This window comes from Mustela nivalis (assembly GCF_964662115.1).
Source record: "Mustela nivalis genome assembly, chromosome: 2".
NCBI classification, from domain to species: domain Eukaryota; kingdom Metazoa; phylum Chordata; class Mammalia; order Carnivora; family Mustelidae; genus Mustela; species Mustela nivalis.
Window position 1 is genome coordinate 47885847 of NC_139021.1, and position 24666 is coordinate 47910512.

A 24666-nucleotide genomic window follows, 5' to 3' on the forward strand; every position below is an offset into this window, starting at 1 on the left:
TCTTCTCTCTCTGCCTGCTTCTCTGTCTACTTGTGATCCGTCTGTCAAATAAATAAATAAAATCTTTAAAAAAATAAATAAATAAAGTGACCAGGAAATAGAGGTCTAAAAAGAAACAAGGAGTTCAAACTACAAGCTAACCTTAAAGGAAGGGAAAGATAGCTCCATGGAGACCCAGGGGCCAAGGGGCTTTGAACTTTGGTCTTTTTTTTTTTTTTTTTTTTTTTTTTTAAGATGGGAGAGAAGAGAAGGTGTTCTGGTGCTGTGAAGAAAGGAGAACCTGAGAGGGTGAGGTTTTGGATCAAGACACTGAAGGGGCTGTCACCTGAGGAGCTGAGGTCCTTCAGGTCTGACACGGATGGGACAAACCACAGCCACAACGCAGGCTTGAAAAACAACCAGGTAAAAATCAGCCGAGCCCCTTCGAAGCACTGTCACTGGAGTCCGGCTGCATGGGTTACAGACCTTGCGCGCAAGACTGCATTTCCAGCTGGAAGAGAGTCTCCCTCATTGTGGACCTTCGACAATTTACTCCAATAAAAAATTCTATCTGAGGAAATTTAGAAGCAGGCAATTATCTCTTTACAAAAGGCACATGACTCTGAAGTTTCTTCATCTCCCAAACAGCAGTACCAAATTTAGCCATTACAGAATTTTAGACTCCTTTTTATCTCTTGAAAATGATATTAAAAAGGAAGTGCTTATTTAACTGTCCCTTTATGGCTCAAAAGCTATTACCTGAGAGGAGAATCGCTAGCACTTAATAATCCTTAGCAGGCTCCAGACATTTAATTGTTCCCCACAGCACCTCTGTAATGTAAAAGCATATGAGCTGCCAACATTCCCAACTTGCAGAGGACTATTAGACCATGCTGATGGGCAACCAATGTCTATGCTATACGGATTTACCCACATGTAACACTCATGCCTGTGTCTTTGCAGTGTGTGTGCCCATGTCTGTATTGAGTTAAACATTCTTTTCAGGGGCATCTGGCTGGCTCTGTCCATAGGGCATGAGACCCTGATCTCGGGGTCTTGAATCTGTGCCCACATTGGGGGTAGAGTTCACTTAAAAAATAAAATAAGAATCAAAAAATATTTTTTACTAATAGGCTAGACTCTATATTTTGCAAAGAGCAAGGACTATAGGGCCTGGATTCTGTTTTATTTCAACTCACTATTTAAACTGCTTTGTTTCTAAGAAGGAACAGTGACACCAGTTCTTGTAGTGTTGTTCAGGGTTTGGAGTGAAAACACAGGACTCAGCCCATGGCGGGAGGCAGAAGGAGTCCTGTCCCCTTCCTTATCCACATCGCACATATGCACTGGCTATATAATTCTCGTTGGCTCTCTGGGGTGGCAGGGGGGGTGATGCGGCCAGAAATGGTTTCCTTTCTTCTGCCTATAACCTTTGCAGACCCTCAGAACCACACACAGAGTGGTTAGGAATAAAATCACTGCTGATCTTGCTTGAGTAATTTTTGACTTTAAAGACAGTGGGGCGTTCCACTAGTTCAAAGTCCTCATGTTTTAGATAATTGTGTTCGTATGTAGTGACAGAGCCAGAAGGAGCTGGGCTAATTTTTCTCTCACTAGTGGTCTAGACAAACACCCTCATTAATAGCCCCTGCTAAATATTTTATTCTGTAACTCTAATACTGGCACCTGTGAAAATCATGAAGTCACCGAAAACTGGGATGCAGTTACTCCAAAAATTTTAGGCTGTAAAAATTGTAATTTTTAAAATGCCAGCCCTCTTGGAGGTTTTTCCTGTGTGTCAGGCATTACATGTGTGTTCTCATGCAAGCCTCACAACTCAATACTGTAAGGACCGCTATCACCACCACTTTGAATACCTTGTCCAAGATCACACTGTGAGAAGGAGGCAGAGCTGGCACCCCAAAGCCAAAACTCTGGCTCCTATCAGATTTGGAAAAAAAAACAACTCAAGGCAGGTGATATTTTAACATTTCCTTTTGATCTTGGTGCTGTTCTTTCTCTTTTTTGCCCCTGAACTTATAAAGGATCTTGAAGCTAACTAAAATACATTTCCTGTATGTTAACTATCTAATTCTGGGCTATACAACAGCAGCTGAATGGTCAGACAATGTAGAGCCGTAATTTGTTGAGTTAGAGAAATTATTCTTCAGCTCTAGTCTAAACCTCTCTGCCCAGCCCAGGTCCAGACTCTTTTACTTCCTCCTTGTGGCCTCGACTGCCTGGTTTTCTTATAGACACCTCAGTTACATTATCTCAAAACCTGAAAGCCCCCAGTGTCTCTCCTTCTTCTATAATCCCTATCTCTATCAGCAGCATCACTACTCTTTTTCCTAAAAATCTGTCAATGGCTTCCTTTTGCCTCTAGATAAAGCAGAGATTTCTCATCATTGTATGCAAAGCTCTCTATTACCTGGCTTCTGATTATTTCTTCAACTATGGATGTGAATAATACCATTTTTAAAAAAGTATGTATTTTAGGGGCGCCTGGGTGGCTCAGTGGGTTAAAGCCTCTGCCTTCAGCTCAGGTCATGATCTCAGGGTCCTGGGATGGAGCCCCCGCATAGGGCTCTCTGCTCAGCAGGGAGCCTGCTCCCCCCCCCCCATCTGCCTCTCTGCCTACTTGTGATCTCTGCCCGTCAAATAAACAGAATCTTTAAAGAAAAAAAAAAAGTATGCCTTTTAGAAAAGTGAATAGAACAGACCACCCCAAAATTCTTAAGGGGCAGGAAGAAGACTGCAAGGAAGACTAAGGAAGGGCCAGAATGGAAAAAGGAGCAGAAAGAGAAAGTGTCATCCCAGAATGCATGGGACAAGGACATCAACTGACTACAACAGCGAGTTGTGGAAGGGCTGAAAAATATATCCACGGGACCTCGCAACCAGAGTGGTTTGGGGGGTACAATGAGGAAGCAAACAAGACTGAATTGGTTTCAGTAAACAAGTGAGAAAACAGATGAGTATAGTCTATCCTTTTTAAGAAGTTTAGCATCAAGTTGTGGGAAAGGGTAGGATATCACTGCCTTCATACAGTCTTTGTGTAAACTAAATCAAATCATACATGTGACATTTTATAAATCATTAAGTTGTCACAATAGGAGCGCAGGCTTTGAAAGAGAGAAGCCTAATTCAAATCCCAGCTCTGTCACCTAAAAACCAGTTTAACAAGAGCTCCATTTTCCCAGGCTTAAAATGGAAATATTTGTTCTACTTTGAGTGGTTGGCACTGGATTAGTAACACATACGAAATCCTGGTAGAGTGCCTTGGATAAAGAAGGAGGGTGTGATCATAAGCTCTTAGAAGATAATAAACCAGACTCTGGAGGAAGGGGAACAGGAAATTATAAGCCACCTAATCTTTGATATAAAAAAATGTACAATGTTTAAATTCTTTTATCATCTGAGATTTCTACATCTTTGTAGTTTTACACTTAGTTCTAGCCAATAGAATCTTTATTCTAAATTTACCCATTGCTCCTAGAAGATAAGAAGTTATCAACCTTTTTGTGGTGTAGAGTCAAGGAACTGAGGGGAAGACTGCATCATCCACAAGACCATAAATTATGTTTTCTGCTGGGATATTAAATATTAAATCTGACTTATACCGATTTTAGGAAACCTGTTCCCATCCTGTTCTGCATCACACAACCCTAGAATGAGCCTTGTGTGGTCATTACTATAGGATGTTTCCTTTAAGATATCAGCACTTCAAACAGTTTATGTTTATCTTTTGGGAATGTAATCATTAATCTCAAAACAATATCCCTTAACTCGTGGTCATAAATGGTAACTGCTTTTATATCCTAAAAGGCCTAAATCCCTTTGTTAGAAGGAGGCTCTTCAAGACTCCATCTGAACTTCTCCATTTGGGTGCAGTGGGATAGTAAGTAACTTGGTGACTTGGTGATTACAACAGGTTCATTATCTGACAGCCACTGAATGACTTCGACCTGGCTTCATCCCAAGAGCCACATCCTGGTATCAGGACTTGATTGCTGTAGGTTCCTTCCTACCAAGAGGCTGGGTCAGCATCCTTCCATCTGCAACACGTGATATACAGCGTTTTTGATGACAACGATTCTGTTTTAGGTGACTAGAACTGTGATATGATCGCTAGGTCACACTTGCACGTATGGAATATCCCGGGAGAGGGACACGAAATGCAAAATCAAGAGTAACTCTTCATGGGAAGGACTAGGCTATGGGCAAAATACACTTGGTGGACTTGAAGTTATTTCCTTCCTCATGAAAGGTGCTGCTGATCCGCGCTTAACAGGCCTGACAGTATTTATTGTGACATGAACAATAGGCCATGTGGGAAGTATTTGCAAATGAAAGTTTCCTCGATCACACTGGTAAACATTTCTGCTACTCCAGATTCATTTAATCCCAGGCTAACTCTATATCCTCACAGGGGGCAGTTCTGCTATTTTGTCTGACTTGCTAAATAGACTGTTGAGATTCAGAATATCCCCCATAAACATCTGCTCCCTCTTGAAATTGGACTTTTTTGGGTAGCATTTCTTACTTCCCTAAAGTTTCCCTTTTTTAAAATAGAAGAAGTGAAAATTAAAAATAATTTTAAAAAGCAATTAATTTTGCTGTCACACTCATTTTTTCCCCCCTTCTCACAAAATACTAAAAAATTGCTCAGAAGTCAGCATTGCCTATGATAGCATATTTAGAATGAGAATGCTGATCACTATGCATTTCTCAAACCCTTGGTAGATCTGGAATCTTTAGAAAACTCTTTTCTCTAGTACTTTTCTATAATCTTGGTTTAACCCATCTGTTTGGATTTAAAAATTCCTCAAACATACTTGTCCTTTTCTACATCAGTGTCTCTGTTCTTATTCTTCAGATGCATAAGACCTTCCTTCCCCACCAGTTGCTAGAAATCAAAATCCTTCTCATTCTTTAAGGGCATATTAAATTCCACATTTTTCATTAAGCTTTTAATATCTCCAGCTAGAAGTGATCTTTTTTTCCTCTCTCTAAATTTTTGTATTTATATTTATCCTGGGGTGATATTAACTTTCAATATATATTGGCAGTACCAATGGTGAACATGAACCATCGGCTCATTCATTCACAAGTATTTACTGCATATCTGAGGAAATAAGACCTGGACTGTAATACTAATTCTGCCACTGTTCAACTGTGTGCTTTTAGGTAAGTCATTTTACATATTCATTTCAAATACAGTTACTTGTCGATAATCCTTACCGGTCTTTCTTAGTTACATTTTTTGTGGGCTCCAAGAAGCCCGAACCATACTTGTACAGCATAGGGACACAATGATTTTTTTTTCAGTCAATGAATAAATTCTTCTTTATGGTCATTCAAGTACATTAACTCTGATAGTCGGTAAACAGAAGTGAAGGAGATAACTGCCTACCTGGTAGCTTAGCCTGAGCTCCCTTTCTAGGGGTCATAGCTGTCTCTTCCTTGCCTTTTCTATGCTTTTCCATTGAGGAGAATGTAACACTAGGGAAATTCCTCCACTGCCACCCCTTCGCTCACCATGCATGTAAATTTATGCTAATTCACAGGAAAACTCCAGTGGAGTGATTCTTCTCGCCTGTTAGATGGGTTTAAATAAGATGTGTCTATCACAGCCTATTCATTCGGTCAAGAACAGTTAATAGATGGAGCTCATCTTTATCGTGTTCAAAACACCAGTCACAACAGAAGTTGGGAAATCTCGTGTCTTCCCATGGGGAAAGAAAAGAAGAAGAAAAAAAAAAAACAGCTGAGAGCCTAAGGAAGAAAACTTTCATTGATTGTTGGATGAGAGAGCAATCTGCTAACATCTATCACAATCTTAAGACCTGCATGTCTACTGATAATTTCACTTCTGGGAATCCATGTCGGAGAAATTTTGGCGTGAGAAAGCAGATTTGTGTGTACAATGATGTTTGTTGCAGCATTACTTGGGATAGCAAAAAAAAAAAAAAAAAAGAAATGACCTAAATGGATAAAAAGGAAATGGTTAAACAAACGATGGTAGACACAATGGTATACAATATATGCCTTAATTAAGACAGACCTTGTATGCTTATATAGAAAATTCTGACTAGATTTTGTAAAAAATGACCAAGTATAGATAATACGTGTAATATGATATTGCTGTTCTAAGACAAACAATAAAACCAACTATGTATATTTATATTTGTTTACATATAAACATTTGCATACATATAAAACTTTTTTTCGCATAGGAAGTAATTATGCATCAAACTCAAAAGGGTTGGGGTTCCTTGATGGCTTAGTCGGTAAAAGATGTAACTCTTAATCTTAGGGTTGAAGGTTGGAGCCTCACCTTGGGTATAGAGATTACTTAAAAATAAAATCTAAAATAAAATAAAATAAAATAAACTAATAAAAATAAAAACAAGAGCAAAAAACACTATGAGGGTTGCCTCTGGGTTTTGGGAACTGCATTCCAAAATACAGTCTCTACTTAATCTGTTTCCTTATTCCTAAAACACCAATATTAGTGCCACCCATAAGGATGTCATGAGAATTAAATGAATTTAATACACATAAAGTCATTATATAAGTGCTGGCTCCTAGTGAACACTAAAAAATTTTTAATAAAAAAAAACTCTTTAAAAACACAAGCACGGGCTTCTTTTTCAATTAAAAAAATAAAATAAACACGATAAAATAAAATACGACTGAGGCAGTGGATATCTGGATCAGTACCAGGGTGGATTTCAATCCTTCCAGGTTATGAGACAGTCTCAAATTTCTTTTACTAAACAATTACTGGGGAGGGAGCAATGCTCTGGAAAACAGGCTACTGGGATCAATCATGCCCCCTGGTGGTTGATTATCATCCCCCACCTGAAATGCGGACGAAGAATGAAGTGAAAAAACAGGTCTGTCTTGGCCCTGATTATTTCCCCTTCAGGGAGAACTGTTGTAGGAATATAGCACCCTAAGCTCTTTTACATCCATTACCTTAACATCCCTAACGGGCAGACGCTAATTTTGACGATGTCACGTGGCACTGGAAACACAACAGTAATACTGGGTAAGCAGTTCCATGCTCCTGCACCCGTTGCTTTGCCTCCTCCCAGGCACGTCCGTGTGCAAACACGGTCTCATCCTTCAAGTCTACAGCTTTGGCATCACCTCCTTTGTGCAATCTTTTCTCGCCTTCACTGGTGATGATACTCTATGCAAAAAATTTGCTGCATTTCTAAAAGTACGTGTATGTGGATTTGTTGTAAGTATGGATATATTCTAAACTGTGTAGATATATTCATATATTGTCTATCAGTTTCATGGGTGTGCGATCTGTGTAGTCACACAGGGCCCAATGTGGAGAAGGGCCCCATGCTTGGTTTAATTCTTTGCTGTTGCTCTCTTTGAAATTACTAACCGTTTTTTGTTTTGTTTTGTTTTGTTTGTTTTTTGTTTGTTTTTTGTTTTTTTTAAACAAGGGCCCTGTATATTCATTTTCACAAGGCCTTGCAAAATACATAGCTGGCTCTGTTTTCAAATTACATTAACAATTCTAATTTGAATACAATTATTAGTATTCTAGATAAGGAAACCAAAGCTTTGAATGACTAAGGAACTTTTTTTCAAGATCCCATAACTGGCCTATTGTAGACTCAGGTGAGAGTCTACCAAATGGTTCTAAGACTTTCTCACCTGCAACAGAGACACCTGGAAGGCTTATTCAAAGTGAAGAGGGGTGCCTGGGTGGCTCAGTTGGTTAGGCGACTGCGTTCAGCTCAGGTCATGATGCTGGTCGGGCTCCCTGCTTTTCCCTCTGACCCTCCCCCTCTAGTGCTCTCTCTCACTCACTCAGTTTCTCTCTCTAATAAATAAATAAAATCTTAAAAAAAAAAAAAAAGAAGATTCACAGACCATATTCCAGGACCTAATTAAACATAGTTTTTAGAGAAATGGTCTTGGAATCTGCTCCTTAAGTAACTATCCCACTGGCTTAAAGGACAAGTTTATGTTCAATTCATCTCTAATTTTAGAACCTAGCATAGGCTTTCACTCCTAGCACTTAGTATACGGTATGCTGATTAAGGGAATGTCATTCAATTCCAGACAGATCAAGTATTGCTATTACAAGATAGCACAAGGGTTTTTCAATTCTCAAAGTGCTGAGAGTTTTATATGGTCGAGGCCTTATCAGCAGCTACAGTTGAGACATTTTTGCCCTGAACTTGCTTGCCACTGAACATCCATATGGAATCTCTGGATAGAAAACCTTTAAAATGTTGCAGTCCTTAAGATTTCAGAAGGACTTTTCTGGCCAGAGATTCAGAATCACAAATGCAAAGTGGTGTCAAATGGTCAATCTCAGAGTATTATTGGGAACTTGATTACAGAAATCAAAATTTAATAAATTAAATACCGTGGGGACTTTAGGTAAGGAATACACAAAACTCAGCCCTTCTAAAATGTTTATGAACAGATGGAAGGCTATATAGTCATTTACAAATGTCAGAAAAATTTTTGACATAGAAAAAAATGCTGGTAGTATATATAGAAAAGTTAAAATTTGAAATTGTATTTTGAGTGATTTTTAGTTCTTTTAAAATGTATGAAAGAAAGAATATGAAAATGATAGTGAGGTTAAGGGTGCTTTATTTGTATAACTTTCTCTAATTTACAGTGGGCTTCTTATTCTTTTTGATTAGAAATAAAAATAAAAATCCTTTCTCTAACTTGCAGATTCTCTTTCCTTAGCTTAGAATTTGCAGGAGTTATTGCCTGTTTTCTCTCACTGATCATATATCAAGATGCTAAATTGTGTTACATCTATCTCCCAAATGTATCTAACCACTGTCCCCTCCTTTCTATCTTGGCTGCTATTTCTAGTCTAAACTTTTAAAATATCTCCCTCTGGCTTCTCTGTTTCCAGTTCCATCCCTTCAAGCATCTTTCACAATTCCAGCAGAATCATCTTTCTAAAATAAACGTTAAGATCAGTCCCCTCATTTTTCAAGGCAGTGTTAAGTGTTGAAAAGTAAAAACAAATGAACAAAGAAGAGAAAGTAGCACCTAGGGAATGCTGTCAGGAGTGACCTCATGTCACATCTTACTTAGCTTCTCTACTTACCAGCTACAAGGTCCTCACGTGGCCCAGAAAATGGGCATCATAATAACAATTACCAATTACTGAACAAACACTATGTAGATAATAAGAACAGATGCTTTCTATCGGTTAGAGGAGAAATTAATGCCATGCTTCATTGCCTTAGGCAGAGGGGCTGTAGGTGTTCAAAGGCTCTTCCAGATGGCTTCCCAGGAGACTATGCCCCACCTGACAAGATGGTGACCATTTGGTGAGGGGTTCAGTCAATTGCACACAGGAATATGCCGGTGGTGGAACCCTTTCTGAAAAGCCTTCCTTTTATGACTTTTACTCATAGAAACTTAGGGTCAGAGCCCTTAATCTGGCCAGACTCTCTGTTCCCAGCCCATGCTCCTGTTCTTGTCTCGGCTCCAGCCACATCTGAGCTGACTTGTCATTTCCAAACACAACATCTTCTCATGCCTCACTAATGTGTAAGTTAGTCCTTCAATGTAATGCCCATTTAATATTTTGGTTCAAATTTGACTTTTTTCTGCAAATCTTTTTTTTTTTTAATATTTTATTTATTTATTTGTTTATGTATTTATTTAGAGAGTGCACAAGTGCACGAGTGGCAGGGAGAGGAAGAAACAGACTTGCCAGCTGAGGACTTTGCTGGTTTTAGCAGGGGGAGACCCGTGTCCTGAGAAACCCCTCCGGGCAAATGAGGGTATACAGCCTCCTTATGTATAGTGCAGTAAAAAGCCTGAAGAAGGTTTGTAACACATCATCTGAATAGTCAAGGACTTTGATTAGCCTTTATGAATAAATCTTTGAAGATTTTTTTCAATGTGTGGTCCTTAACCTACAGTTCTTGGCTAATAATAGTCCAAGTACTTAAGACTATGTTTGACTTTGATCGTGCTCTTCCTTGATCTTCCTATATTCAGAAAATGTACGTCCCCTGAGGTGGAGTATTTTGAATATTGAAAGATTATTTTTAAAAGATGGCTCATCTCAAAAGGGATGGGAAGCTGAAAGGCTGCCAGAAAGTGCTGAGTAGGAGGGAAGAAAATAAAACAATCTAGTCCTATATTAAATAGTCTCTTCATTAAAATGCTATGGATTCATTCCTTTGTTTCACACAACTGTGTATAATTATAGTATACAAAACCCCCAGATCTTCCTGCTATTAAGCATTTAAAAATATCCATTCCAGATTTTCAAAATAAATTTCACATGTACAGTAATTATATCACACAAATGTGCAATCCTTAGATTGTATTTATTATAACAACTTAAATTTAGACCATCTCTATTAGGGTTGACTTCCCATTTCCAAAAGGATGCCCTGGGCGATTCCTGATAGAACAGAAAGTAATCCTACCTGATGGAAGTTTGTGGGTGCTAGACACCTGACTTCTGAAAACATTCTAGAAGAGAAATAAGTAGTTTCAGGACTCTTTTCCATATGTACACCTTTTGTTGTGGTGACACGTGTCTAAGTTCTGCCCAGAGTGACTGGATGCTGCCTGGGCAGGCAACTCACAGGACTGGATGGGACAAATCATGGACTAAGATTTAGAAGACCTAGGTTTTGGTGCAGTTGAGCTATCTGGTCTCTGACTGGGAGGTGATGCTGTCTGTGCAGGTAACAATAGAGAGAAACTCATGAGAATAATTGTGAAAGTGACTTCCAAGTCATAAAGTTGAAGCACCACAATAAGACATTGTTAATAAAAGGTGTTCATCAGAATAAACCAGGTGTCTTCCAAAAGGGTGTCTGTCCCACTCCAAGGCCAACAAGGTCAGAATTTTCTGGAATAAGGATCAGGGATATACTTACTTTTTGATGGGCCACAGACAATTCTGAATTACTTGCCTTTTAATAAACTATTGGGGAAGTGCAAGATCTTTAGCTTTCTAGACGGATGGACCCGGAGTCAAAACCCTTCCAAATCTCTTAATAGTATTGTGACTTTAGAAAATTCATTAATTGGGGTGCCGGGTGGCTCAGTCAGTTAAACGGCTGCCTTCCGCTCAGGCTGTGATACCACGTCCAGCATCAGGCTCCCTGCTGATGCTCCCCCTACTTCTCCCTCTCCCTCTGACACTCCCTCTGCTTGTGATCTCTTTCTCTCTGTTTAATAAATAAAGTCTTAAAAAAGAAAAAGAGAAGAAAATTCATTAATTTATTGACCCTCAGTTTCTCTAACTGAAAAAAATGGAGATATAAACACCTTCTTTGCAGGGTTCTTGAGTGGAGATGTATATAAAACATTTAAGTGAGAGTAAGTATCTTCAGGGATCTGATAAGTAACCTAAGATCATAAGACACAACATAGAACAGACGATCATAAGACAAAAGACAGAACTGTTAGAAACTGTGGTTAATTGAAGAATGCAAGCTCAACTAAATACATTTTTTAAATTACTTTAAACACTGACCCTGTTATACAAAATGTATCTGCAGGCATGATATCTAGTTTTTACTCCTAACATATTGGCCAATAAATATCCAATATTCAAGTGGTATATAAAATATAAAATTCTGAGTAGTCTGCAAATATTTTCTAGCTCTGTGTAAGATGTGGCTAAATATGGGATTATATACTGATTCAACAAATATTCAGTGCCCATTACATACTAGTAAGTACAGATACTAAAAGAATTAGTTCAAAGAATTTATAGATGAGAGAGAGAGAGAGAGTAGATAAGTCAAAACATGTCCATTACCAATACCACTAACAATACTGATACCACCCAAATTACGTTTCTACTTTCACTTTTGCATTAATATTATATGCAAGGCTTTGTGACCACCTGTATTCTTATATGTAATTTTTAAACATTGTTAATATTTGGAATTTTAAGTAATTTTATTTTATTTTTTAAAGAGTTTATTTATTAGGCACCTGGGTGGGTCAGTGGGTTAAAGCCTCTGCCTTCGGCTCAGATCATGATCCCAGGGTCTTGGGATCGAGCCCCGCATCAGGCTCTCTGCTTGGCAGGGAGCCTGCTTCCTCCTCTCTTTCTCTGCCTACTTGGGATCTCTGTCTGTCAAATAAAATGAGTAAAATCTAAAAAAAAAAAAAAAAAAAAAGAGTTTATTTATTAATGAGAGAAGAGAGCATGAGGAGAGAGGTTAGCAGGAGAAGCAGACTCCCTGCTGAGCAGGGAGCCTGATGTGGGACTCAATCCAGGAACTCCAGGATCATGACTTGAGCCGAAGGCAGTTGCTCAACCAACTGAGCCACCCAGGCACCCCAAGTAATTTTATTTTAGAAACAGTAGATTTTCCTTTTTTAAATTTTATTTATTTATTTTTTCTAAGTGGAGTCCAACATGGGGCTTAAACTCACAACCTGAGATCAAGACCTGAGATCAAGAGTTGGATGCTTAACTGACTAAGCCACCCAAGTGCCCCTAGAAACAGAATACATTTTACCTAGATCAACATGGTTGTTTTCTGTGAAATAAGCAAGCTTGCTTAATTAATGCTAAGGCTTCTCCCAGGTTTAAGATTCTATAGTTAGGAAACACCAAACCATGGAGTCATCACATAAGAGGAAACACTAACCAAGTGACTCAGAGTCATTCTTAGAGCTAAAGTACTTCTTAATACATTTTGAGCAAGTTTCTGTCATGTGAGACTCGTCTCTCAATGCAGAAAGTACAAAATGTGGCAGCTTTCTGACTCCATCAAAATTGGACTGTCCTCTATTACTATCATGGGTTAGATTTTCTGAACTTGTCTAAAATCTGAGCAAAAGATGTTTACAAAGCCTATTTCCAATGTTTATTTTATTTTTATTTTAAAATAAATTTTTTTTTTAATCTGTTGATTCGTGACCCAGGCAAGCTGCTGCAATTAACTTTTAGTTTCCTCATCCTCAAAATGGTGAGGATAAGAACTAAGATTTATCAGGTTTATTATTATTTTTTTAAAGATTTTATTTACTTATTGATAGAGAGGAAGAGAGGGAACACAAGCAGGGGCAGTTGGAGAAGGAGAAGCAGGCCTCCCACTGAGTAGGGAGCTTGATCCACTTCAATCCAGTTGAACTGATCCAGTTCCATCCAAGGAACCTGAGGACCATGACCTGAGCCAAAGGCAGCACTTAACGACTGAGCCACCCAGGTACCCTGATTTGTCAGCTTTAAAGGAGACAATGTTTGCAAAGCACTTAGCAGAGCCTTGGCATGCAGTAATATTCCATAAATATTGTCCAGTATTTTGATTGTCATTTCTACCTCCACACAGATAGGGCCCTCTTGCTTGTCTGAACAATCTTTAATGATGTCTCCATAACTACCCTTGTCAGACATTTTTGCGGAGGCATCGCTGCTTCGAAAGCCTCTCTCCCAGGCAGTCACTGAAGATTAGATATGAACCCAGAGCTAACTCAGCCTAAGCCCAAGCACTTTGTTCTTCACCCCAACCATTACGAGGAGGTAAGAGTCCTATGAGCAGACCTGGCCTCTTCTTTCGTCTCTTTTGCATTTTGGGTTTCTGCTTCAGTTGTATATATGTATGAAAATATTTTTTAAGTAGGCTCCACACCTAACATGGGGATTGAACTCATGAACCCAAGATCAGGAGTCACAATCTCTACTGACTGTGCCAGCTAGGCACCCCTTCAGATTTTTAAGGGTGAGTCTTGGAGATACCAACACGCGCGCACGTGCGCATGCACACACGCACACACACACCTCTCCAATGTGATAAAGCCCAATTTCCTTAGCCTGCCATTGAAGACTTGCATTATCTAGCTGGAACTGACTTTTCTAACCTCCTCTCCCTGTTGCTCCCCTCCACTACTGGTGCAGCCCACTCCTGCCCAAACTGACCTGTTATTCACCATGCATGCTATGTCCTTCCCATCTACATGCTTCAACCCCAGATGCTCAGCCTTCTCCCTCATATCCAAATTTCACCCTATTTCCAGGATCAAAAGGAATGTCAGATCTTTGGAAGGCTTCCCAGAATCCTTCCCAAAGAAAGTGCTTGGGCTTCAGACTGAGTAGACCCAAGTTCACACCTAATTTTCATCTCTAACCAGCTGTGTATTTGTGATTCTTTATAAAATCAGCACCTGGGGTCTTGCCAATAAATAAAAACTTAGCCTCTAGCACTGACAGGAGGTCTAATTGCACAAACAAGGTATATAGGCACTAATCACAAACCTCAGGTATACCAACGATTACTTCCTGCCTCAAACTATGGTCATCTCTTCTACTTATTAAAGACATGGTATAGGAATAAATGGATAGCTATTGGGGAAAAACAATTTGAGCTGAATCCCTAGTCTCATTCCCTATACTAAAATAAATTTTAGACGAACAAAGGTTTTAAATGTTAAAAATGAAACATAAAAAAAAAAAAGAAAAGAAAAGAAAAGAAAAAAATCAACAATAATGAATGAATGAAATAAAAGGTAAATTTACTTACAAATTGGGAGTGGAGAAGGACTTTCTAAGCAGTACACAACAATCAGAAGTCAACAAATGAAAGGACTGATGGGTATAGCTAGTGAAAAAATTCAATGTTTCTACAGGAAAAAAAAGCTATAAAAATTAAATCATATCACACTGAGGAAATAATTTTTCAACCTGTATTATGAAGGGCTATCTTTCTTAATTTACAAAGAGCTCTTCCCTATCAAGAAAAACTGCTGAATATATTAATAACAAAAATACAAAGTGTTTGGTCAGGTAGCAAATACACATGATTAGTAACTACAAAATTATTCGATTCTGATAATAAAGAAATATAAATGAAAGCAAAAGATACAATTTTTAACCTATTGGACAGGCAAAAACTAAAAAGATAATATTCAATCTTGGTAATGGTGTAAGGACACAGGCTTTCTCATGCACTGTTTTGGGGGTACAAACTGGTGCCACTTTTGTTGAGTACAACTTAGCAAAATTTACAAAAATAAAAAAAGAACACTCCTTCAATTCACTACTTCCACTGCTAAAAATATATCTTAAAAATAAATTCAAGACCTACACAGTAATAGGCTAGTTGCAAAACTTTTTGCATTGGAAAAAAATGAGTTATTTGTTAATAGTTTCCTGGTAAATTGAGTCATGATATATATCAAAATGGAATTCTAGGCAGTTGTAAAAAGAATGATATTGACAAGGATACGTCTAAGAAGTACCAGGTGGGAAAAAAGTGTAGAAAGAATATGACCCCATTTGCATAAATTTGAAGTATGGAAGTGGGGTGGGTTGAGTGAGTATCAATGAACATACTCAACTCTAAGTATTTTACTAGAAAATACATATGAAATGGAAGCATTTACTTTTGGGGAAAGGAATCGAGTGCAGAAGGGGACACGTGGAACAGAGGAATATTTTTATTTTATACTTTTCTAATCCAGTCTAGGGCCCAGGTCTAGTATACATATCTGTGTATATTACATTGGAATGGTATATACATAATAATCAGCTCATCTACTGTGGACATTTGTTCCCAGGCTATCTATTAGAACAACTGGAGAGGCCCAAAGTTTTGAGCCCTGGACAGGATTTATTAACTGGATTAATAGAAGTACAATTCATTAATATATGGAAATTGAAGCATTTTTAGAATGAAAATCCTTGACAGTGAGATATTGAAACTACTGGTTATGGAAATTGAAAAAAGTGAAACATATATAACTATGATGGGAGTTATTCTGCTGTTGCAAGGGGAATCAGGAAAGGGTAGATATGGCTTTACCAACAACTTTGATGTTTCAGCTCTAGCCTGACAAGTGATCCAAAATGTCACATAGTATTTACTTTCAGTATCAGCAGGCAGAACCTTTTAATAGCACACTTACCATTTTTCTTAAAATGAAAACTGAAAACACTTTTTTTTTTTTTAAACTAATCTTTAGGCCCAGTGTGGAGCTTGAACTCATGACCTTGAGACCAAGAGTTGCATGCTCTACCAACCAAGCCAGCCAGCCAGCCCTGAAACCAGGCCTTTATGTGGAGGCTGCCATCACCTACATAATCATGTTTAGAAATGAATGAAATCTCTTTTCCAACAGTGAATATGTGGCTCCGTGAGTTTATTAGTTGTGAAAATCTGAATGTATTCAAACTTACAAAAAAGAAAAAGGGTTTTAAGCTTCATGCCAGCCTAATGCCCTACCTGTTAGGAGGGCATTACTCCTAACTGTTAGGAGTCATTTGCACAATCACACGGGAGATTAATTGGGCTTCCTGCTACCACTTACGTCATGTAGGTAAAAAATGTGCTCAGGGGTTCCAGGGAATGATTCCGGAAGTATTCAAATTCTCTGCATAGCTTTTTCCTCATCTCCGTGTCAATTTTGGAAACAGTAAGTGGATTTGTTTCATTAGCCAAGAAGTTGCCATAGTCAGTGGTCTGGAGATGAATTTTCACATCTGAAAATTAAATGAAACCTCAAATCAGATTAAAGTTTGAACATGCATACATAGCTTTTGCAACATTAATTGAATTTATTGTGACTTTATGATAAATGTATATTAAATTATTATTATCTTATTAGATGTGTATGCCTCTGTATGATTTAGCCTTGAGTGTCACTCTCTAAAGCAATAAAAAATTTAGTGTTAGTACAGATATTCTAGTACAAAAACAACAAACTCAGTTATCAAAACAATCTAGAACTATTTAATACAGTTGAAAAGAACACTAACAACCACCTAGTCCTAAGTTTACCTGAGCCAGTTGTAGTCATTTGGGACTAACTGCTCAGAAAGCTGTTGAGAAGACTCCTAAAGCTTCATCTTGGCTTGATGGAAACAAGAAATTTATTAGTAATATTTACCATGGGTACGAGAGGTGGAATGGGCAATCAATAATATCCTTTTAGTATAGATGCAGAAATTGAGTCTCAGTGGGGGCTAAGTGGTAGAGTTGTAGAGAAATAAGGCTTGAATTGGGAGATGGCTCTCCTTACTCTTAAAACCCAACATCATTTCCAGAAGACCACACCAGGCATCCTGTAAATGCCAATGTTTTTCAATGCTAGGTAAGTGCTGAAGCATTACGTGGGATAGGAGGAGAGGTAAGAAAGTTAGACCAGTAAGCAGGAGGTTGTCCCCAGGAACAGGGGGCTTGGCCTTGGCATGGCTTCCTTTTTATCCGGAGGCTCACCGGGAGCCCTTGTTGGCTATGAACTGATTGCTACATTAGCTGATCAGACGGTGAATTTGCAATTAGGCTCTCAAGTGATTGTAAAGTATCTGAGATTCAGAGGACAGGCATGTTTCCTTAGTACCTGGAGAAGATGATGCACTGAAATATTCTTTATCTGACTGCAGAATTTACTAGTTCAAGTACTTATTTAATTAATTTAATTTAAAAAAATACATACTTTTTTTTGGGGGGGGCATGTCTTGTTTGGCTTTTCTTTTGGCAGCTCAGATTTTTTATACAGTTTGACAGTTTGCTTTCTCAGCACTGAGGAATATTTGCCAACAGAAGAAACACAAATGTTATTTCTTTCAAAACCATGATATTTTGCTCATGCGGCATATGTTTCTTTTAAGCAAAATAACTCCCAAACCTTTCAGCTGCCAGTGAGATCCTGAAATTCAACGTCTCAAGTGTTTCAGACCCCACAGCAATCATGTAATACCGTAGTCAATGGAAAAACAAATGAAATAGAAGGAACCCTTTTTCCCCAGCACCAAAACAATCCAAAGGACCCTTGCACTGAGATTCTCAGAGAATCTCAAAATCTGAAATGTTTGCTCTGAGATGGTAACAGACTGCTAATAATATCAACAATGCTTATAGTTGTATAGTTTTCAAAATGGGCTCACGTAATTTTTTCTCTGCATTTCCCCAAGTGCTTATTTAAATAGGTATGTAATAAAAAGGACTCTGTGGTCAAATAAATTTGGAATAAACAGGCTTCTTAGCTGTAGGAACTGAAAGCCTTTAACACATTACTTTGAGTGATTTTTTGAAGAGTATGTTCAGAACCTCCCAAGCCACTAGGAAACAATGAAGCCACCACAGAGCACACTTTGGAAAATTACACCACTTTTTTATCCAGAGAAGTGACGTTTTTTCTTTTTTATTCAAATAAGGAAATGGAATGTTTTCCAAACTGGGATCACTACCAACTGAATCAATTTAATAGGTCCCAAAGGGCAAAGAATGGAAGTATTAGATTAAGCCATTGTAACAATATGAGCATGTAACACAGCGTAGCACCCACACATGTGCATGTGTGTCTATGGGGCAGCATAAAAATGTGTCCTCTGTGGCTTGCAGTCACTAGGGTCAGTGAATTCTTGGAGATCACTTGGTTAGTGAGGTAGGTTTAGGCTCTGGGACATCATGATTAATTCTACTAACCTGCTGGTCAGATTAGTTTTAGAACATGTTAATTTTTTTTTTTTTTTTTTCCCCTGTGCAGCTTCCAGTCTGGGGCTCTCTCTAAAAGTGAACATCCAAACCTTTCACACTCCAGGTAGGTTTTATGCCAAGGAAACACCTTCGAGAAGAACCCACAAGGGGTGTTTTCTTGAGCCATCCCCTGCCTTTTCCCTACACCCTGCAGGCGCTGAACTTTAGAAGTTACCTGGCTTTTCTGAACTCTGTTTCTTCACCTATCAAATGGATACAATCCATGCTTTCGGGTTGATGTGGGGATTAAACAAGTGGAGGTAAGTGAAGAGCCAGCACTCCTATGGAGGAGCTACTCCATAATGTTACCTTTTCTCTTCTCCCTTTTACCCACCTACTTCAGCGATAATCTGATTCGGCTGGCTAAAGACTTTGATTCTTACTGTCTACACCAGAATATTCTCAGCGAATACACTGGCATCAGCCATCAGATTTTGTAATTACTCGGATTTTAATACATATACCAATTTCTGTAAAACCAGGACGTCTCCCTCCATTTTTGCTTAATTTACTGCATTTCTTACGGTGTTAAAGCTTTCTTACTCCCAATCCCTTGCACTGTTCTTTATTGCCCTCTCTGGTTTCCACTCCACGTGCTTCTGGTTTACAATGGCCACCTGACATCAAGATTACTGCCGTGAGCTCTTAAATTGAATCTCCCAAGCTCCCTTCTCCTCATGCACTCCCTGCCTCAAACTCAATCTTTCCTAAGAATTATTTGGAATCTTGGAGTCACTGACAGTTGTAGGCAGATTAAAAGGACTTTGCTAAATTTGTAATGTTTTACTACTGACAGAATGGCTCTCATGGACATTATCTCTTAACTTGAGCAAATATTCCCATTTCATAGATGAAGAAACTGAGGCCCAGAGAAGTATGTTTATGTTTTCTATGCTTGCAAGTACTTGACTGAAGATTCAGACATGACTCTTGGCCTCATTCATTTTCCTAAAGCTCCACAATCAGATCTCCAAGGTCCTTCAAGATTTTTTTCCCAGCCTAAATTCCGGCCTTATCTTCAGGTATTCTAGTACTGCAGCCAAACTGGTTTACTCCTCACCCATATGCTTTTATTTAAATACAGGAATCTGTAGTTCATTAATTTTCCCTCCTGGCCCAGAACGCCCAGCCACCTCAACACTGTTTGCTAGCATCTCACTGGCATTTTCCTAGCTTATAGCCCTGGAGATCTACTTTGCTTTTGAATATATGTTTGATCTATAGGTTTAAATTGTTCTTGTATTTTAGAACATTTATTGTTTTTACTTATTTATGATATCTTCTCAACTAGAGAGCTGTTTAGGGAGTGCATAATATTTTGTTTATCATATTCTTTATGTCACCCAATACAATTTTTATCACATAGATTAGCTTCAAATATTAGTAGGTTTAATTTCTTTCTTTTTTTTTTTTTTTTAAAGATTTTATTTATTTATTTGTCAGAGAGTGAGCACAGGCAGACAGAGTGGCAGGCAGAGGCAGAGGGAGAAGCAGGCTCCCTGCCAAGCAAGGAGCCCGATGTGGGGCGCTGGGATCATGACCTGAGCCGAATGCAGCCGCTTAACCAACTAAGCCACCCAGGTGTCCCAGTAGATTTTAATTTCTGATTAAAACCTAGGACCCTGGGGTTCCTGGCTGGCTCAGTCAGTTAAATGTCTGCCTTTAGCTCAGGTCATGATCCTCATGATCAAGTCCCACATCGGAGTCTCTGCTCAGTCAGGGGTCTGCTTCTCCCGCTCCCTCTGCCACTTCCCCCCGCTTGGGCTCGCTCTCTCTCTTTCTCACACACTCTCTCTCTCAAATAAATAAAATCTTAAAAAAAAAACAAAAAACACCACACACACACACACACACACACACACACACACACAAACAACAGGGGCACCGGGGTGGCTCAGAGGGTTAAGCCTCTGCCTTTGGTCAGGTCATGATCTCAGGGTCCTGGGATTGAGCCCTGCATCGGGCTCTCTGCTCCGCAGGGATCCTGCTTCCCCCCCCACCCCCGCCTGCCTGCTTGTGATCTCTCTCTCACAGACGCGCTCTCTCTCTGTGTGTCAAATAAATAGATAAAATCTTAAAAAAAACTACAAACAAACGAAACCCCCCCAAAACCCCCAAACAACAAAACACCTAGGGCCATATAGCACTTCATTATATAATCCCATGCATGTTATCAGGATTGAAACTCCTCATTCTGGCTCTTATGCACCAAACAGGTGCTCTCTGAAGAACACAATCAGCTACATAGGACCATATATGAAACACCATTAATCATAACTATGAGATGGGAAGAATTATTTGAGGAATTCAAAAGTCTAGCAAAAGAGGGAAAACTAGTTCTTGTTGTATACACACAGTTGTTCAGGGAGGGGCTTATGAATTCCTAGGAATTCTTATGATTAGCAGTTTACAAAACATTTTCAGAAATTTCTGATGCTCCTGATAACTGGGAGTTAGGCCAGGGAGATATAATCTAAGGATCAGATAAGAAAACACCATGTTAAAAGTTAAGCAGTCTGGCTTAATATCCTACAGCCAGAGAATGGAATTGCTAGGACTTGAACCCAAACATGTACACTTTTCTAATGTGAGTTTTCAGATTCTTTCTATGTGCAAAACATAGCCTTAGGGCCAGGGAACTAGGACAGCAAAGTAGACAGTCTCTACCCCCTTTTTTAAAAAATGGGTATTTCTTTTTAAAATTTCAGCTTTACTGAAGTGCATCTGACAAATAAAACTGTAAGGTATTTCAAGTATACATCTGATATACATATACAACATAAAAGTATCCCCCCCCCAACCTATCTGACACTTCAGTGGCCTCACATACTGATACTTACTGCCCTTAAAGAAGCTTGTAACACAGAAGGAGATAGATTCATTTATTAGTTTATGAGTTAAGTCCTTAACCGTTAATTCAGGGTGCAAGATAGTCAAGCAAGACAAAGGTACACCCCTGGTCTGACACATCTATACAAATGTCACAGAATCAGGTCCTTCATAAGGTACAACAGAGTATGAAGTTAGGGGTTGTCAACTGTACCCCAACATGTCTGCAGTAGGAAACGATTTACAGAGGAAGTAACCTGAGTGGAGACTGGAAAGAGGAATGAGTGTTCTCTAGGCAAACAGGATAGAGAATGGAATTTGTGACTGAAGGAAGAACTTTACAAAAGGTAGGAGGGTTCTGAGGAAATGCTTGCAAGGTAGAGATCAGCAAGACTCCTCCACCCTTTTGAACCAAGGGTGAAGTTGATCCTGCCTGATGAAAGCCATTGAAGTATTTCTGAACAGGAAAGTGACGGCATTGGATATGCATTTTTAATACAAGGTGGAAAAGTGCTATAATTAGAGGCACAAGTAGTATTTAAGGGAGCATGAAGAAAGTTCTTTGAATTAAGTCTTCCTCCTATATATATATTTTTTTCCTTTAAAAATAGATAGTAGGTATAAATATAGGTAAAAAAGTGAAAAGTCGCCTAAACTTGTCAACCACCACCGCCCACTCACTCCTAGGTGCAGGTAATTACTATTTTTAGTTTCTGTTGGATCCTTTCAGTATCTAGACCATCATATAGAAAATGTATTTTTAAATTTATCTGCCTTTTTACTAAAGAGTACTATACCACACATAGTTCTTCCTGTTGCTTTCCTCCCTTAATAGAGCTTGGTGGTCTTTCCATATCAGTCCTCTTAAGGGGGTATCCTCATGCCTTTTTTTTTTTTTTTTTTCCTTTAATAGCTGCAGAATATTCTGTTATGTGAATGTTATATGATTTGTTTAATCAGTTCCCTGCAGATGGACATTTGATTTGCTTCCATCATTTGCTATTCTAAACAATGCTATATGAAATCCTAGGCCAAGTGTATATGCCTTTGGAATTTTGATAGGTATTGCCCAAATTGCCCCCATTAAGAGTTCTTATTTTTCAATATTTTTATTCTCCAGAGTGGGAGCCCTTTTAGGGCAGGGATTATATCTTGTTTAGTTTTACTTCCTCAACTCTAGCTAGAAATGCTTAACATGTTGTTATAAATTAATTCCTATTGGAAAAGAAGGAAGGTCGTGCCCCCTAAAGGGACGTAATTGTTAGTACGATAGAATCAGAGTCCCTCATCCCCTTTTAAAAAAATATAGCAGAGAGGACAAAGGAAAGGTTCAATCCACAGAGCCAGCAGACACTTCTCACCATGTATTTTAGAAAATATCAAGTACTAAATTCTAGAGCTCTAAAGTGTTAACTTTACCATCTTGTCTTTTTTGAAGAGGAACGAATATTTAACAGTCTTATTTGTCATTTAAAAAATTCTAATGGGGGCACCTGGGTGGCTCAGTGGGTTAAAGCCTGTCTTCAGCTCAGGTCTTGGTCTCAGGGTCCTGGGATGGAGCCCGCATTGGGCTCTCTACCCGGCGGCAAGCCTGCTTCCTCCTCTCTCCCTCTCTGCCTGCCTCTCTGTCTACTTGTGATCTCTGTCTGTCAAATAGATAAATAAAATCTTAAAAAATAATTCTAATGAAAATAGCCATATTGCCATCAAAAGAAATGGAAAAAATGCATGTTATTAAGTGAGAGAAGCCAATATGAAAAGGGTGCATGCTGTATAATTCTAACTATACCACGTTCTGGAATAGGCAAAGCTATGAGACAGTAAAAAGATTGGTGATTGCCAGAGTAGGGTTGGGAAAGTGGAATGAACAGGTCCAACAGAGTACTTTTAGGGTAGTGAAAGTATTTTGTATGATACCATAATGACAGATACATGTCATTATCTATTTGTCCAAACTCGTAGTGTGTAACACCAAGAGTGAACCACAAGGTAAACTATGGACTCTGAGTATTATGATGCATCAGTGCAGGTTCATCGATTATAACAAATGCGTCCTTAGGCTGTGGTGGGGAATGCTGACAATGGTGAGGCTGTGCGGGTATAGAGGCCGGGGTGTACAGGAAATCTCGGTACTTTCTCCTAAACTTTGCTGTTAGCTTAAAAAGTTGCTCTAAAAAAACAAAGTCTTAATTCTTAAAAAAAAGTGTTAATTCTCTAAAAGAGTATTTCATGTCCTTTTAGCATTATTATTTCGCTGCAAAGTCACTTATAAAGGTTTTAAAGTTTCCATATGGTACAGAGTTCCAGCACTACCAGTGGGACGCGCCACGTGCACTAGCCTTGCTCTTTTGTCTCTGGGAAGGACTGAGTCATCGAGAGTCCTAGCAACTGATTCAGGTCACTGTGAGTCAGGGGCAGACCTTGGAACAGATGAGTATTTCTGATCACACTGGCACAATTATATACGCAGTTAAGCACAAGAATGAATTCTAGGACGTTTCAAAGCTTTGCTAGACAATCTTCATTTTCTCTTCTAAATTTACCTGAAATCATATGTATTCTTTCTAAGTAATTCTAAAATAATTTGTCAGTATCAGAACACTTCTGAAGTCTAGAGAACTTGAAAAGACTAAAGGCAAATTTAATCTTTGCTACGTTAGCTTTTCTTTTGCAGAAAGTGTCTGTGTCAACACAGGGTGCCACAGCGACAGTCTTACCTACTCTTCTTCATCCATTACTGGTACAAGGCATATTTTGTGCAAACGTAAATAGAAATCCCAAAGTCCTTAACATCTGTTCCAATAAATGACCTTGATTTCTTTTCTCCAAGTCTCACTTTTTTTTAAAAAAAGATTTATTTATTTATTTGACACAGAGAGAGAGATTACAAGCAGGAAGAGAGAGAGGGGCAAGCAGGCTCCCTGCTGAGCAGGGAGCCGGATGTGGGGCTCAATCCCAGGACCCTGAGATCATGACCTGAGCCAAAGGCAGAGGCTTAACCCACTAAGCCACCCAGGAGCCCCTCCAACTTTCTTTTAAAAAATATTTTATTTTTAAGTGATCTCTACAGCCAATAAGGGGCGTGAACTTAAGAAGCCCAAGATCAAGAGTCACATGTTTTACTGATTTAGCCAGCCTGCTGCCCCTCTTCTCAATTTTCGAGAAATCCAGCTCAGGAGACGGTTGGGTTTCTCTCAGCACATTTGCATATGCAACAGTTGCATTGCTTTTCACAAGTTATTTCCCAACATCCTATGGAATAATCAGTAGAGCAGACCTTATTATTTTCTTTATCAAAATGGAGCTGGGGTGCCTGGTGGCTCGGCTGTTAAGTGTCTGTCTTAGGCTCAAGTCATGATCCCGGAGTCCTTGGATGCAGCCC

At 38.9% G+C, this 24666-nt stretch overlaps 2 protein-coding genes across 2 annotated transcripts in view; one reads left to right on the top strand and one right to left on the bottom strand.

Annotated features, from left to right (window-relative positions):
* The window catches only part of LOC309860475 (uncharacterized protein), a 117500-nt gene extending 116400 nt beyond the window's left edge, over window positions 1-1100 (top strand). The window contains exon 9 of the mRNA XM_082722616.1: window positions 235-1100. Within this exon, the coding sequence (XP_082578742.1) occupies window positions 235-540 (306 nt within the window). The 3' untranslated portion in view covers window positions 541-1100. The remainder of the gene's footprint in view (window positions 1-234) is intronic.
* Window positions 1-24666, bottom strand: part of ATP6V0D2 (ATPase H+ transporting V0 subunit d2) — a 42277-nt gene that overhangs the window by 14131 nt on the left and 3480 nt on the right. Inside the window, exon 2 of the mRNA XM_082722614.1 lies at window positions 16285-16456. Coding sequence (XP_082578740.1) covers window positions 16285-16456 — 172 coding nt within the window. The remainder of the gene's footprint in view (window positions 1-16284; window positions 16457-24666) is intronic.